Here is a 12,993-nt window from a genome sequence, read left to right as displayed (position 1 = left end):
TTCCTGCCAGAACTGGGACATTCAAGGGGATTTGATTCATACTCTTAAAAATGATGTCAACTGAAAAGTACTTGATTAAAATCACAGCTTGTGAATATTCACAATAGAAGTCTAAAATGGAATGTTTTGACACTGGCTAATACCATTCAAGTGGATGTTCAAAATATTACAAGACATTTCAATCGCAAAATCTTTGATCTTCATCATTCAATAGCAACAACTTTATTTTATTTGACATGATACATTTATAGTAAATGCATGGCCCAGCAGTGCATAAATTTGGAATTAAAACTGAGGTGATGATTAAATATATATGGTCCTAATGTGAAAAAGAGTGGGCAGCAAGATGAGGTGGAAATATTAAGAATTTCGAATGTGGTCATTTACTGCATTTGGGTGCATCATGTGGGATCTCCCATTAGCATGACCAATGTGTCAAGGAAACAGCTATTTCAACTAGTCTGCACCCTCCCTATTGGTGGTTCAGGTAATGTTTAAAAAACAAGCAGGAGTGTTTTATCGGGTTTAAAACCACGAGGCCCAGCCAAGTGGTTTTAGACCCAATAAAACATGTGCTGCAAGTTCCTTGAACGGCTTCAAAAACATTCCTGGAAAAGTGTGTGTCAATAGAGTTCATAACAATCATGCTTTTGTGAATGTTGGAAATTAGCATACAAGAAAAACACTGCATTCTAATGAGGAGTGTTTTATCAGCTGATAAAACACTGCATACTAATAAGGAGGAGGTTTAGTGGTATAAAGTCACTGCATGTGATGTTTTATGGACCATTTGATAGGTCAATGGGCTTATGAATTGTTAATGAGTTTTTTAAGTATGGTATGACTGTCATGCCTGCCTGAAGTCACAAACAATACATACAATCTTCACATGCATTTCTCCATTGAATTTGATGAAAAAACAAACCAACTTCATTACTTAGACATATAGTATCCAAAGAAATGCCATGCCTACCACCACTCAGTCATCCAGCCAACAAAAACCTTTTACTTTTATTATACATTAAGGGCATTTCTGAAAAGCTTTCCAAAGTAATATATTTAAGTGCAAATGTGAAAGTTGGAGATAAACCTATTAAAACCCCTGTACCATTCTTTCCCAAGGCATAAAGACAAAATCAAAACTAAAATTTCAGAGATGTTATTTACTTCTAAAAAAATTGGTTAAAGCTGCGATTTTGTCTACTATAGGCAAATCGGAAGAGGTATGAAAACTCAGATCACCAAACATAAAAAGCAGTTCAGAGGACAGACTTCTGACTTGAATTAAAATATTGTGCAACATATACACAAGCACATGTGCAACTTAGACTTCGACAATGTTGAAATCACAATTAGTAAGGAATTACCTTAAAAACTGTTCATTTGCAAACTGCCAGCAACCAGTCTCCAAAATTTCCTGAGCTGTTGACTGGAACAAGAAAACGAAATATCAATCTATTCTACCATCTATCTAATCTATTTTATTCATTTAGTGTTAATTTTAAAGGGGGCATTTTGACCTTTTATCGTGAAAATACTGTAACAACACCTTCAAATAGTTACAAAATAATTCTAGAAAATCAAGAAAAAGAAATCAACTGAATTCTTGAAAGAAACAACTCATGACCTGCTCTGGTGCATTTTGGGAACGAAAAGGGGGGAACTTGAAAACAGTTAGCCTGACTTTTTTCAAGTGGCAGTCCATTCTAACACAGTCCATCTGTGGCCAGAGACACTCATCGATAGTCTTAGTACACTGGAGTGATAATTTGCAACAAATAAGCAATACCTTTATGTTTCTGTTGGAGTTCTGTTGGAGTTTTTGACACAACACCAAATCCCCGCGATACCTCCCCTTTAATAATGTAGCGAGGGAGATGCTTACTAAAATTAATTTTCTTTTCATAGAAGTAAGTGACGAAGAAAACAGTGATGAAAGTGACGTTGATACAGAGGAGGGACATGGACAGTCACAGGAGCCTGAAACTAAGAAGATCCGGGTGTGAACTCAGTTATCCTAGAATCCAGTTTTTACTTGTAGCTGACACTGTCGATATGTATTATCTTGTAAACAAGTCGGTTTAGTTAGTCTGTGTGCATGCATCTTATTCTATGTTAGTATTAAGGACGGTGCCTACTAGTACTGAAGTATTTTCCTAACTAACTATGCGGGAAAAGGAGATCTTAGCAAGGGCTATTGAAAACCAAAAAGAAACTTGGGGGTAACCACGCATTTTTCAGAGATAATTAAGCAACAATTAATTTAAAAAGCTGTAAAATGCAAAGCAATGTGTGGCGTTTTTTTCAAAATAATTGAAGCTTTATTATCTCTGAAAAACGCATGGTTACCCCCAATTTTCACTTTGGATACCAAAAGCACTTGCTAAGTTCTGCTTTCTCCGCATAGTTTTAAACCGCGCAAAAATATCACGGTATTAGCAAGCATCACCCATAGGAAACCCGAGTATCTCGAGATGCGCAGAACGTATGCGCTGTAGCAAAAGTAGGCAGCGTGTTAGGAACTTTTGAATAAGCTTAGAGGCTGAGCCCATTGTACATAACGCTTTTTAGTGCAGAGTTAGCCGCCACTATTGTGAAAAGCTGGTGAATTGAAGTCCATGAAGGTTTTCTGTCTCGTAACATCCCATAGTTAACATACAGTTTAGCCTCCCACGCAGACGTTCTTAGGGGTTCGTCACGTGACGAACCCCTAAGAACGTCTGCGTGGGAGGCTACATACAGTTTACACCTTCACGCATTACACGGGTTCAAAACTCAAGGTAAACAGAGCGCATGCTGTCAACGAATTCTATTAACTGTTCATGACTTTTCAATCCAATAAAACAGTTAAAAATAGAATGGAATAGTCATGATAATTGTTTTTGTTTTTGCGGAGGCTGTGTCAAAGTAAAACGGAGGTTGTGGAAATGCTTTGTTATTAACAATGAGTTTTTTTTTTTTTGTCGCGAAAATGCAGATTTTTTATCGGTCACAAATCGGAAAAATTTGTCGTACCATCTTCTAGCCGCACTGCACACTAAGGGTCTGTTTACATGTAGGGTAGATTATCCGGGTGATCGTCCTAGCCGAGCTCAATCTCGTACCCGGGTCCTCTAGCTTAGTCAGCGGGCGGTCGCCAGCTGCCTAAGCCAGATAACTCTGGATATGGCACTGAGCCAAGCTAAAATTAATATAACTAACGTGCGATCATACCTTCCCTCCCTCGTCTTATCCCGGTGAAGGACCTCTTTCTTGATCGCAGATAACCCGCTTCAAGGTCCTAGCACAGTGTTTACATCTGGGGCGGGTGACCCCGTTATCGTCCATTGTGAAATTCCTGGCCCGTCGTCCTGGCTACGTCAGAGTAGTCGAAGCTTGCGAGGCGTGGGAAAACGAACTAGCAGTAAATATATGGTCTAAAATCGTTTTTTTTTTTTTTTTTAATGAGGAAATTCACAGCAATTAGGCGGACAACATTCTCTACTGTTCCTGACGGGTTCATTGCGCATGCGCGCATTCACGACTTACCGTAAACTGCCGCTTAGAAGCCCTGGACCCGGTTGTTCGAAAGCCGATTAACGCTAATCCACGATTAAAAGTTAACCGAGGTTTCAACTCGCTCATAATCTAATGGTAAAGAAAAGTCTAAGGCGAAATTGAGAGACAAATATCTTTTGGACGAATCCTTACGGATTAGTAAATATACCCGAATCAAACTTCACGTTAACCCACGATTAATTTAATCGGGCTTTGAACAACTGGACCCTGGGCTTTCTCAACTTTGTAAGGGGTTTTAGATGGCCTTGGGGGAGGGGCTTTCTTCTCTCCTCCCCTCCCCTCCGCTCCGCTCCCCTCCCCAAGAGCTTGCAAGCAGGTTATGTGCGATACAACGACCCCGGTAATAAGCGGTCTGTCATAACTAATCATGACACAATAACAGGCTGACAAGTCTCAGAAACTTTATTTATAAAACGACAAGTCCTTGTTGATATACAATACGGCGTGCACTGAATCATTCAGATCACTCAATTTTGGCGGCCAGCTGCCAGCAATATACGACTTTGTCAGATTGGTCGTGCATCTCCCACTTGACGACAACTTGAAGCTGAAAATCAACAAATCAAAAGGCACTTGGTGTTTTTCTTCAAGTGTGTATATCAAACCTTGATCTCAACGTTACTACTAACAAACGAGCAATGCGGAACACATTTCTTTTATTCGAGAAGTCGTCTTCTTTTGTGCCGAGAGAGTGAAAGACAAGTGACGAAGTCGCGAGAAGGTCGGTAAAAAAAACAAAACAAAACAAAACAGAACTAACAAAAAACAACAACAAAAAAAGCATTAGCTCTAGTAAGCCTCTTTTTAGTCTCCTTATTTTAAAACTAATAGCACTAGCACAATCTGGACTGAAGTATACAGGTATTCCCTCTATCTGGTTTTACAACTGTCCTTCCTCGGAAAATTTTCTTTTAAAAATGCCTTTTTGCTTTAAAACGCCCTTTCCCTAGTCGTGCGTTTTCGTTTGTCCTTGTAAAAGAATACCGTAGAAGTTTTTCGGCCTTCCCATTTTCAATTTATCTGAAGAGGTAATTGGTAGGTCCTTAGCATGGAACGTTGTTTTCTGTTCCTAACTCTAGCGCCATTTAAGTGTTTCATTTCTTTCTTACTAGTAACTTGGCAAAGGAGAAATACTGAGTCAGGTATGTAATACGTACCGAAGGGTAGACCGATTTAATTGGTAGCACAGTTTTGAATGTGTACTCCTTCCCAGCAGTCATTGGGCAGGTGATACCTTGGTCTTTGCATGCATCAGCTTCATCCACAGGGAATGGTACCCAAACAGGACCGACGTGTCCATGAACAACGGTCTTGGCTGCTGTAATATTCTCCTCTGCAGAGAAAAGAATTTAGAGGAGAAAAAGAAGGAAGAAAGAAAGAAAAGAGAGGAAAAGAATAGAATAGAAAGATGGTCGTCAATTTTTCATGCATTTGCTTGGTTTGTCTTATGTAACTGGGCATTTCGTTCAGTAAACTTCTCGTTCTATTTGAAACTGATATTGGTCCGAAGAATCAAATCCCGCGTTTCATTCATGGAAAGTTACATGAAAATAATTCTTACTTGGCGTGAAGGTAACTTCAATGGTTTCCTCTGTTCCTCTTTTCAGGATACACGGCTGTTGAGGACAAGGTGTGATTTGCACTCCCTGTAAAGTCGCCATTGCAGCTCCTGAAATAAAGTAATTTATGGAAAAAACTTAAATCTCGAAGGATCGGAAGTCGGGGGATGCTTGTAACTACCCTGGTCCAGCCTTGTGCAAGTGGTTTTCTCTCTTGTTTCTTTCTTCTGAAGAAAAAGTGAGCTGCAAATGATGAGTTTTTATTCGAGAGTAAAAAAGAAAGAAAACCCTTTACGACCAGGGCAAAAAGTAAACAGAAATTGTTAAAACATTCTGGGCAAACGTTTCGCACAGGTCATGCCATACAATGGGACATTCCAAAAAATTTCCGAACCCCCCAATATGGGGAGCGGTTTCTGTCATAGGGGCTGTCGGAATATTTTTCCAAAGAAGCCTACAAAATGGAGAGCGTATCAATTCGTTCACATTTTTGAAACTTTTGATGGAAACCAACTATCACGCGCTCTTCTATCATGAATATTCCAAAACTTGCGAGTTGCAATGTTCCTATAATCTACTCTCGCTTTTCGGAACAAGGTTACGCATGCACACGTTTTTCAGCTTTTGTTTGTTTATTCTATTTATATTTATTTGCGACAGGATTTCGATTTCAAGTATTTTCTTGCAAGAGAACTGACGGGATGCATGGACTTTCCAAAAATGTATCATGGAACGCTACCGAAAATGTAAGAGGTTACTTTCGGCTTCCATTGGATGCAGTAAAAAGCCACAGGTAGCCCAAGCTCTGCGATTTGTGTTGACCTTTGTAACATGAACACGCCACGTAATTTGAGCCACCTCAAGAAAAACCGCACAGGACACAAAAAGAACAACAGTCGATAAAAGCGACATTTTATAACTTATTGGGGAAGCCCCCCCTCCAAAAAGCGTGATACTCAGGCTAGTGTCATGCTGAAATAAGACCTTCACTTAGCTACAAAATAATTCTAGAACAACGAGAGGAAAGAGATCAACTCAATTCTTGAAAGGAACAACTCGTGATCTATTCTAGCGCATTTTGGAAACAAAAATGCGAGAATTTGAAAAACGTTAGCACTAACATTTTTCAACTTTCAATCCATTCCGACCTACTCTGTCTCTGGCCAGAGGCACTAATCGACAGTTTTGTATTACACAGGGGTGATAATTTATAGCAAAACTAGACAACTATTTTTTGTTTCTGTTAACAGACAAACATATCAGGGGCACCCAATGGGAGTTTTCTCTCAGGCCCTTGAAACGCTATTTTAGGCTATCTGGAGTGCCTAAAAAGCTCTGTAGATTCATTTAAAGCTGCACTATAATATTTTTATCTGTTCGGTCATTCTAGGGGAACTTGAGTCTTTTCGAAATTACTAGGGCATTTTGTCCATTTCAAAAAAAAACTTAGGTCTTATTTCCTTTCCGAAAATCTTAGCTGACCATTTTTCGGTGCCCGAAACGACATTTTTATCAATCCGGAAACACCAGGCCTTAAATTTCCCATATCACGAAAGTTAGAGGCGAAAATTATTTTAGAAAATTGCAGGGGATTAAGGGCCTTCCGAACAGATAATTTACCGAAACGATCCGTTGGGTGCCCCTGACATATTTTGGGTTTTGAAATGATACTTCCCTTTTAATACCTAGAAGCGCCCAAAGGAGAACATGGTAAAGAAACGGACTAATAAACTATTAACGCCAAGATCCTACAGTTAGTTAGTAGGTCGTTAGAAATTCTTGTTACCACATTTTAGTGGTCTCCTTTTACAAAGTGACCGTTTAAAACAGGTCAAGATAATAGAAACAGCTCTGGAACTCACTAAAAAGGTGACCGCAACCGCTTGATAAAGAAGAGCATAATTTTCGGAACTAATTGAAAACTGACCGCTCAACTGAACGCTTAATACGGTGCCTGTACCAAGGATCGAGTTCGGGTGAAAAATTTATATTGGAAAGTCTTTCCTAATTTTGCCTTCTAATACATTCTGTTTTTTTTTTTTTTTTTTTTTTTATAAGAACGTCTAATTTTGGAGCTGAGTCTGAACGTTCTTATATTTTTTTGCGATTTGAGGCTGAAAACGTTCTTAAGATGTTCTTAAATTACATGGTATACACTACATGTATTTCAGTAAATCAAAGCGGACGTGACCAGGAAACTTATCAAAGTGAATTGCCTGCTGAGATATGTTATCAAGAACTGCTGATTATGACAAACCAAGATTTGTGTCACCATTGTTAATGTTATACAAAACATGCCCTTAAGTTTTTGGTTAAGATACATTTGTTACCTTGATTTATATACAGATCAGCAAAATAAAAACGTTCTTAATCGACTCTCTCAGCCTCGACGTTCTTATAAAAAAGGTTCTTATAAAAAAACAGAGTGTAGATACTTCCCCCCCTCCCCCCATACAAACCCTTACAATTTCAAAATTACGCAATGGTTGTCTTGATACAAAGGTCAACATAAGTTAGTAGGTCGTTAGAAATTCAGTTGCCTGGAACTGGCTCGCTATTTGTTACTACAGTACATATTTTGAGTGGTCTCCTTTTACAAAGTGACCATTTTTAACAGATCAAGACAATATAAGCAGCTCTTTGGTACTCACTGAAAATGTGACCGCGACTGCTTGATAGAGATGAGCGTACGTAAAGGTAAACGCTTGATACGGTGCCGCTTAATATAGGTTCGACAGTATAAAGGATCGAGTTCGGGTGAGAAATTCTTCTTATTTTGCCTTCTAATACGATACTTTTCCTCCCATACAAACCCTTATAATTTTCTGATACAAAGGTCAACACAAATCGTAGAGCTTGGGCTACCTGTGAATAAACCCTGGAAAACATGCGTGTCATGACCCGTGGCCCGATAGTGCAAATAACGTGCTTGTTGAAAGAGTAGATTTTGTCATTTCTGTTTGAAAAGATTGGGATACAGCTCTAGATATTTGCAGTTTGCAAAAAAAAAAAGTAATAAATTAATACATTTGGTTAGAACAGTCCTGCAGGAGACCTGTGTAGTTACCAGAGTTTTATACGTTAAAATTACCAAAAAAAAAAAGCACAGATGGGAACACAGTAAATTAGAGCCCAAAAGCTTGAAATGAATCTCCAGTTTTACTATTTAATCTTGGAACCACATTAAAAAATTTCGGATTTTGAGAGCCGGGTTATAAGTAAATGGTACCATGTAACTCTACGCCTCCCAAGAAACAGAGAATTTCTGTTTTTTTATCTTTCTTACCTCCACCACAATCATCATATTCCACAGGCTCACAGGTGACCAAACCAAAAATGCATATCGCAAAAACGGACAGAATAACAGACTTGAACATCTTGAAATACTGAGTAACGCAAGTTACGTAACCGGAACGAAAGCTCACAACGCCGCAACAATTTGAAAAGATCGAATTTATACTGTGCCGGGTGTCAAATAGAGAAATGCTGTCAAGTGGAGAAAGTCCATTGGCTGAGATGTATCACAGGACAATCACCTGATATGGTGTGAGGTCGACGGCAGTGGATGAGCGGTAGGGGTGGGGGGGGGGGGGCTTTCCGGCTGTTACGATACTCTGGTTTGAGGGGGTGGGGTGGGGGGACGCTCGGATAGTAGAGCAATAATCACATGATTCAAAGTAGTCCGTGAACGTAGACTGCTAGCGGTCCCTTTCTGGATAGAATAGAGCGCGCGAAATAGCTCCCCCCCCCCCCCCCCCTCACTGTTAAGCTACCCCCCTCTTCATCCCCTGTCCAGCTTATCAATATTTATGTCAAGAAATTGAATGAATAGCAAGGAATAGTAAATACATTTCATTGTCTGTTCATGTTGTCCTTCAGCAGCATGGTTAAAAATATATAAAAATTGTTCAATTGAGGCCTTACACTGCTGTTTAAAAACTAAAAACTGAAATCCAAGCTTTCGCCGATCAACGGCATCATCCCTGATGATGCCGTTGATCGGCGAAAGCCTGGATTTCAGTTTTTAGTTTTTAGTTTTTAAACAGCAGTGTAAGGCCTCAATTGAACAGTTTTTATATACATTTCATTGTGCAAAGATAAAGGAGAGAGGTAACACAGTACAGCTGATTAAAGAATTGTGTATCTTTAAAACAGGGTCACAATACATAAGGCTAGGCTGACGTTTAATTGTTGATTTTACCTCCAAATATATTGGATTTGCACCAACCGATTGTTCTCTATATTGGGAACAATAGGCTCGTGCCTGAACAAACAAAAGAATTAAAACGATTATTTTCTCTCGCCGTATAGGGTGACCGATACTGATCAAGTCAATACAGCCTGCTAGGACCTGTGGAATTATGTCTTCTTATTTGTCCTTTCTGACAGCCGGTGACAGTAAGAAACGCTTTTACGAACACTACGAAGTGAACTTGAGTCGCGTGATATACGCAAACTTTCAGCTGTTTCAAAAAAAAAAAAAAAACTTTCAGCTGTTGTTTTAGTAGGCTAGAGTACTGATAAGCAATATACCAAAATATGAAATACTAATAAAAAAAAAAGTCACTTTAAAACAAAATTTACATAACCAAAAAAAAAAAAAACGAAAAAAACAAGCAACGCGAAACAGTGTAGGGGGCTACAACTCTCCAAGGAAATGGCTGAGAACAACCATGTGTGACAAGTTCAAGTTAATTCCATTAAAATGAAAACAACGAAAAAGCCTCTATTTCCCACATCAAACAATGTATTCGCAATTCTCTTAAAACAAATAGAAAATCGAGTTCTTATACTACGATACTCGGAAAGCTGTTTTCTTAGACATGATTAAAAATCCTCGTCACAGGGAAATAAATTTCGATCAGGAAATCACCATTTACATATTGAAACAGGCAGACACAGTTTACCAAAAACACCTGAAAACCTAAGATTGTTATTTTATGGATGAGTTGAAAATGAAGTTCATCAGTTTCTATTTATATTCTCACACTTGCAGTTTACGTTCAAAATTATTTATGAAATAACTAAAAAATATGCTCTCTTGAAAGATTCGAGAAACAACTGAATTCTGTTCCTCTTTAATAGGATCGATCCAGTTATTTGAAGATCAATGGCTAAGTATATTTACGAAAGCATGAACTGTAGACAAAATTTGTTGTTCCAAAAATGATACAAGGAGCTTCAATGATTTCAGAAAGAAAATGCCATGTATAGATATGGCAACACCTTAATGAATTAATTGTTTTGCATATTTTTCCGGCTCTGGATCGGAGACAAAGTTGCCCACCTTTTAGCGAGCGTTTAATATGAGAAAAGTTGCCTTGCTTAATTATTTATAACCCGTTAGTATCTTTCTTTCCTTTGGATTTCTTTTTCCTTAATTCCTGTCACTATGGTCACTGCTTATTTAAACTTATCCTCTTTGATAGTCATTTTAGCCAAAATACTCGTTTTTAAACTAGTAAACTGTTCGCCAATGACGGATGGTCTGTTTGCCAAGGCACCATACGCTGACATATGTTTGCTGCTTTTTGCGGAGATTCGATTTGTTTACAGTTGTCTGCCCGCTGCCGTTTATTGGGTCATTACATTGTGTACACTTGATTTTAAAAAACCACTTTTTGGTATATTAAAAATTGTCCTTGTAAATTGTATACATGCGAACTGTTGCAACTTGAGTGAAGATAGCAGATGTCACGCAAACCAAAGTTCAGTGAGTAAAAGGCTTTTTTTTGCTTCCGTCTCAGCTCTCAGAAAGGACAACTAAGAAGACTGACAAATTGAATGTCAGGTTCCAGCAGGCTGTATTTACTTGATACAGGCCAATCACTGTGAGAGAAAATATTAGTTTTAATTCTTTTCTTTGTTAAGGCGCGAGCTTACTGTTGCCAATGAAGTAGTATTGCGTAAATCCGCTCGATTAGTACTGTTTAAACGTCACTCTAGCTTAATGTGTTGTGTCCCTATTTATAAAATACACAACTCTTTAATCAGCTGAACGCCTTTGTTGCGGCTCTCTCTTCGTGCTAACGTGGACTGATGCTGACGCGACCCCGTAAACTGACGCTCCGGCGAAAACTCTCCGGCTCGTACTCAAGTGAGGGCGGAAAAGACATTTCCACTGTTTCATAGCTACTATTTCATTTAAGACTCTCTAACATTTTTGCATCGATCTCGGACTGAAGTTTAGCCTCCCACGCAGACGTCGTTAAGGGTTCGTCACGCGTTTCCTTTGGAGGCTAACTAAAGTTTTACTGTTCACAAAAAAAATATATATATATCAGCAATTTTTTCTTCAGTTTTCCGAAGGTAGAAAGGCGACAAAGGCCGAGGTGAAGGGATTCTGGAAAAAAAAACAACAACAAACAAACTGGCTAACAAGCAAAGTAAAAAAAAAAAAAAGAATTATACGGTTATCCACCCGAACTATGGAAGTTGTATTACTGGCCTGTTATCTCCAACGATCTCACGGTTCTAATTTCTAACCAAAACATACCTTTAAGTGTACTTTCAAGCATAATATCATTTTCTTACGGAAATATATTTTAAGCCGTCGTTCGCTGTGGTTTTTCTGGAGCACTAGATTTCTGCGGTAAAAACTGAAAGAATGGAGCCGGATAATCTATAAACGATTTTGAAATATTTTTATAGTTGTTTCGGTGTTATTTTAATTTAGTCGGCTCGGTGCTCAGTCATACCAGTTCTCTCTTCCTCCAAAGAACGGTTCACGTAGATGAACTAATCTGTTGTTAAGTTTCATTAGTAAAAAAATGTAACCTGGTTGTTACTATCGAGATTGGCGCGATATCATATTCAGTTAAACTAATGGTTGTTATATAGCGACCCGCTTTTGGGGTACAACGTCAGCCAGAGCACATTGTTCCGTTTCGTGTCGTGTCTTATGTTTTCGTTGATCTTCGGCATCCCCAAAGGGAGAAAAGTCGCTCTTATTTCGGGCTAACACGGTTAGTTTGTTGCTTTTCTGTCAGGGACGGATCATCGTAGCCCTTTCCTTTTCCTTCACTCTTTATGTTAAGTTGGTTTTGGTTCCTCGTTGGACTTCTTGGTTGGTCGCTCGCTGACGCGAATTCGTCGCTCACTTTCTCGACTTCTTCGGTTAAAGAAGTCGACTTGTGGCCAGTCTAGGATCATAGGAGGGGCTGAGAAAGGTTACTTTATTTTGCTCTCACGATTCTTGATTGCACTTCGGCAGCGATTTATTTGGTGTAAGCCATCAGGGGGTACTTCTGTTATTTCTATAGCTTATCATAAGTTCGACTAGAGATAAAACACGGAGAGGACAAAGCCGGAATTTGATCGATGATAATTCCTCACAGTAACGCGTTTCAGCTCTATAGAAAGGGAGTTGGGAACCAAGACAAAGCTTACGGGATTTCTAGGTCTCTAGGTTGTGCCTTTATCTCAATTAAATTTTTCAGCATGTGTTCCCAGGTGACCAAGTCTTCGTTGATCGTTTTAACTGGACGATGTTAGCTCGCGTTAATAGCAGATGCTTTATAAACCAAACCAAAAAACTAAATTGATAAGAAAATAAAACAGGGGACATACTGGGCTGTACACTTCGCTGAAAAGATTGGAAAATAGACCAGAACACGCCCCTGTAAAATCAATGGGAACCACCAGGCGCCAATATGGGCTAATTGTGGTACAATATTGGTCAGTAGGAGCATCCATATTCCAGCGTTAACCAGTAAGGGTCCCAATGGGTCAAACTTGGCCGATATGAGTACGCATGTGCTAGTATAGGTCAATTTGGGTAACCATCTTATTATTAACAAACACCGAAGACGAAGTATTAAAAATTAAACCTAATTACAGCAACGATACACAGGTTCAAAATAATAGAAAAAGGGCA

General features: G+C 38.9%; 1 protein-coding gene and 1 long non-coding RNA gene across 2 annotated transcripts; both read right to left on the bottom strand.

The window, feature by feature from the left end:
• Nucleotides 1-2,575: 2,575 nt before the first annotated feature.
• On the bottom strand, nucleotides 2,576-3,078 carry LOC146478357 (uncharacterized). The gene is made up of 2 exons (XR_014865106.1): nucleotides 2,748-3,078; nucleotides 2,576-2,667 (listed from the first exon to the last, which is right to left on the bottom strand). It is a non-coding gene; the product is annotated as an uncharacterized LOC146478357 (long non-coding RNA).
• An 864-nt stretch (nucleotides 3,079-3,942) lies between these two features.
• Nucleotides 3,943-8,573, bottom strand: LOC146478356 (NPC intracellular cholesterol transporter 2-like). Its single transcript, XM_085111899.1, has 4 exons — nucleotides 8,404-8,573; nucleotides 5,120-5,227; nucleotides 4,716-4,891; nucleotides 3,943-4,105 (listed from the first exon to the last, which is right to left on the bottom strand). Exons 1-4 carry the CDS (start codon nucleotides 8,492-8,494, stop codon nucleotides 4,022-4,024), a joined length of 459 nt encoding a protein of 152 aa, XP_084968025.1. The 5' UTR covers nucleotides 8,495-8,573; the 3' UTR covers nucleotides 3,943-4,021.
• Between the last annotated feature and the right edge of the window lie 4,420 nt (nucleotides 8,574-12,993).

The sequence above is a fragment of the Pavona decussata genome, unplaced genomic scaffold (genome assembly GCF_977016875.1).
Source record: "Pavona decussata unplaced genomic scaffold, jaPavDecu1.1 SCAFFOLD_64, whole genome shotgun sequence".
NCBI classification, from domain to species: Eukaryota; Metazoa; Cnidaria; class Anthozoa; order Scleractinia; family Agariciidae; genus Pavona; species Pavona decussata.
The sequence above is the reverse complement of the archived record's forward strand: the minus strand, read 5'-3'. Positions and strand labels throughout refer to the sequence as shown.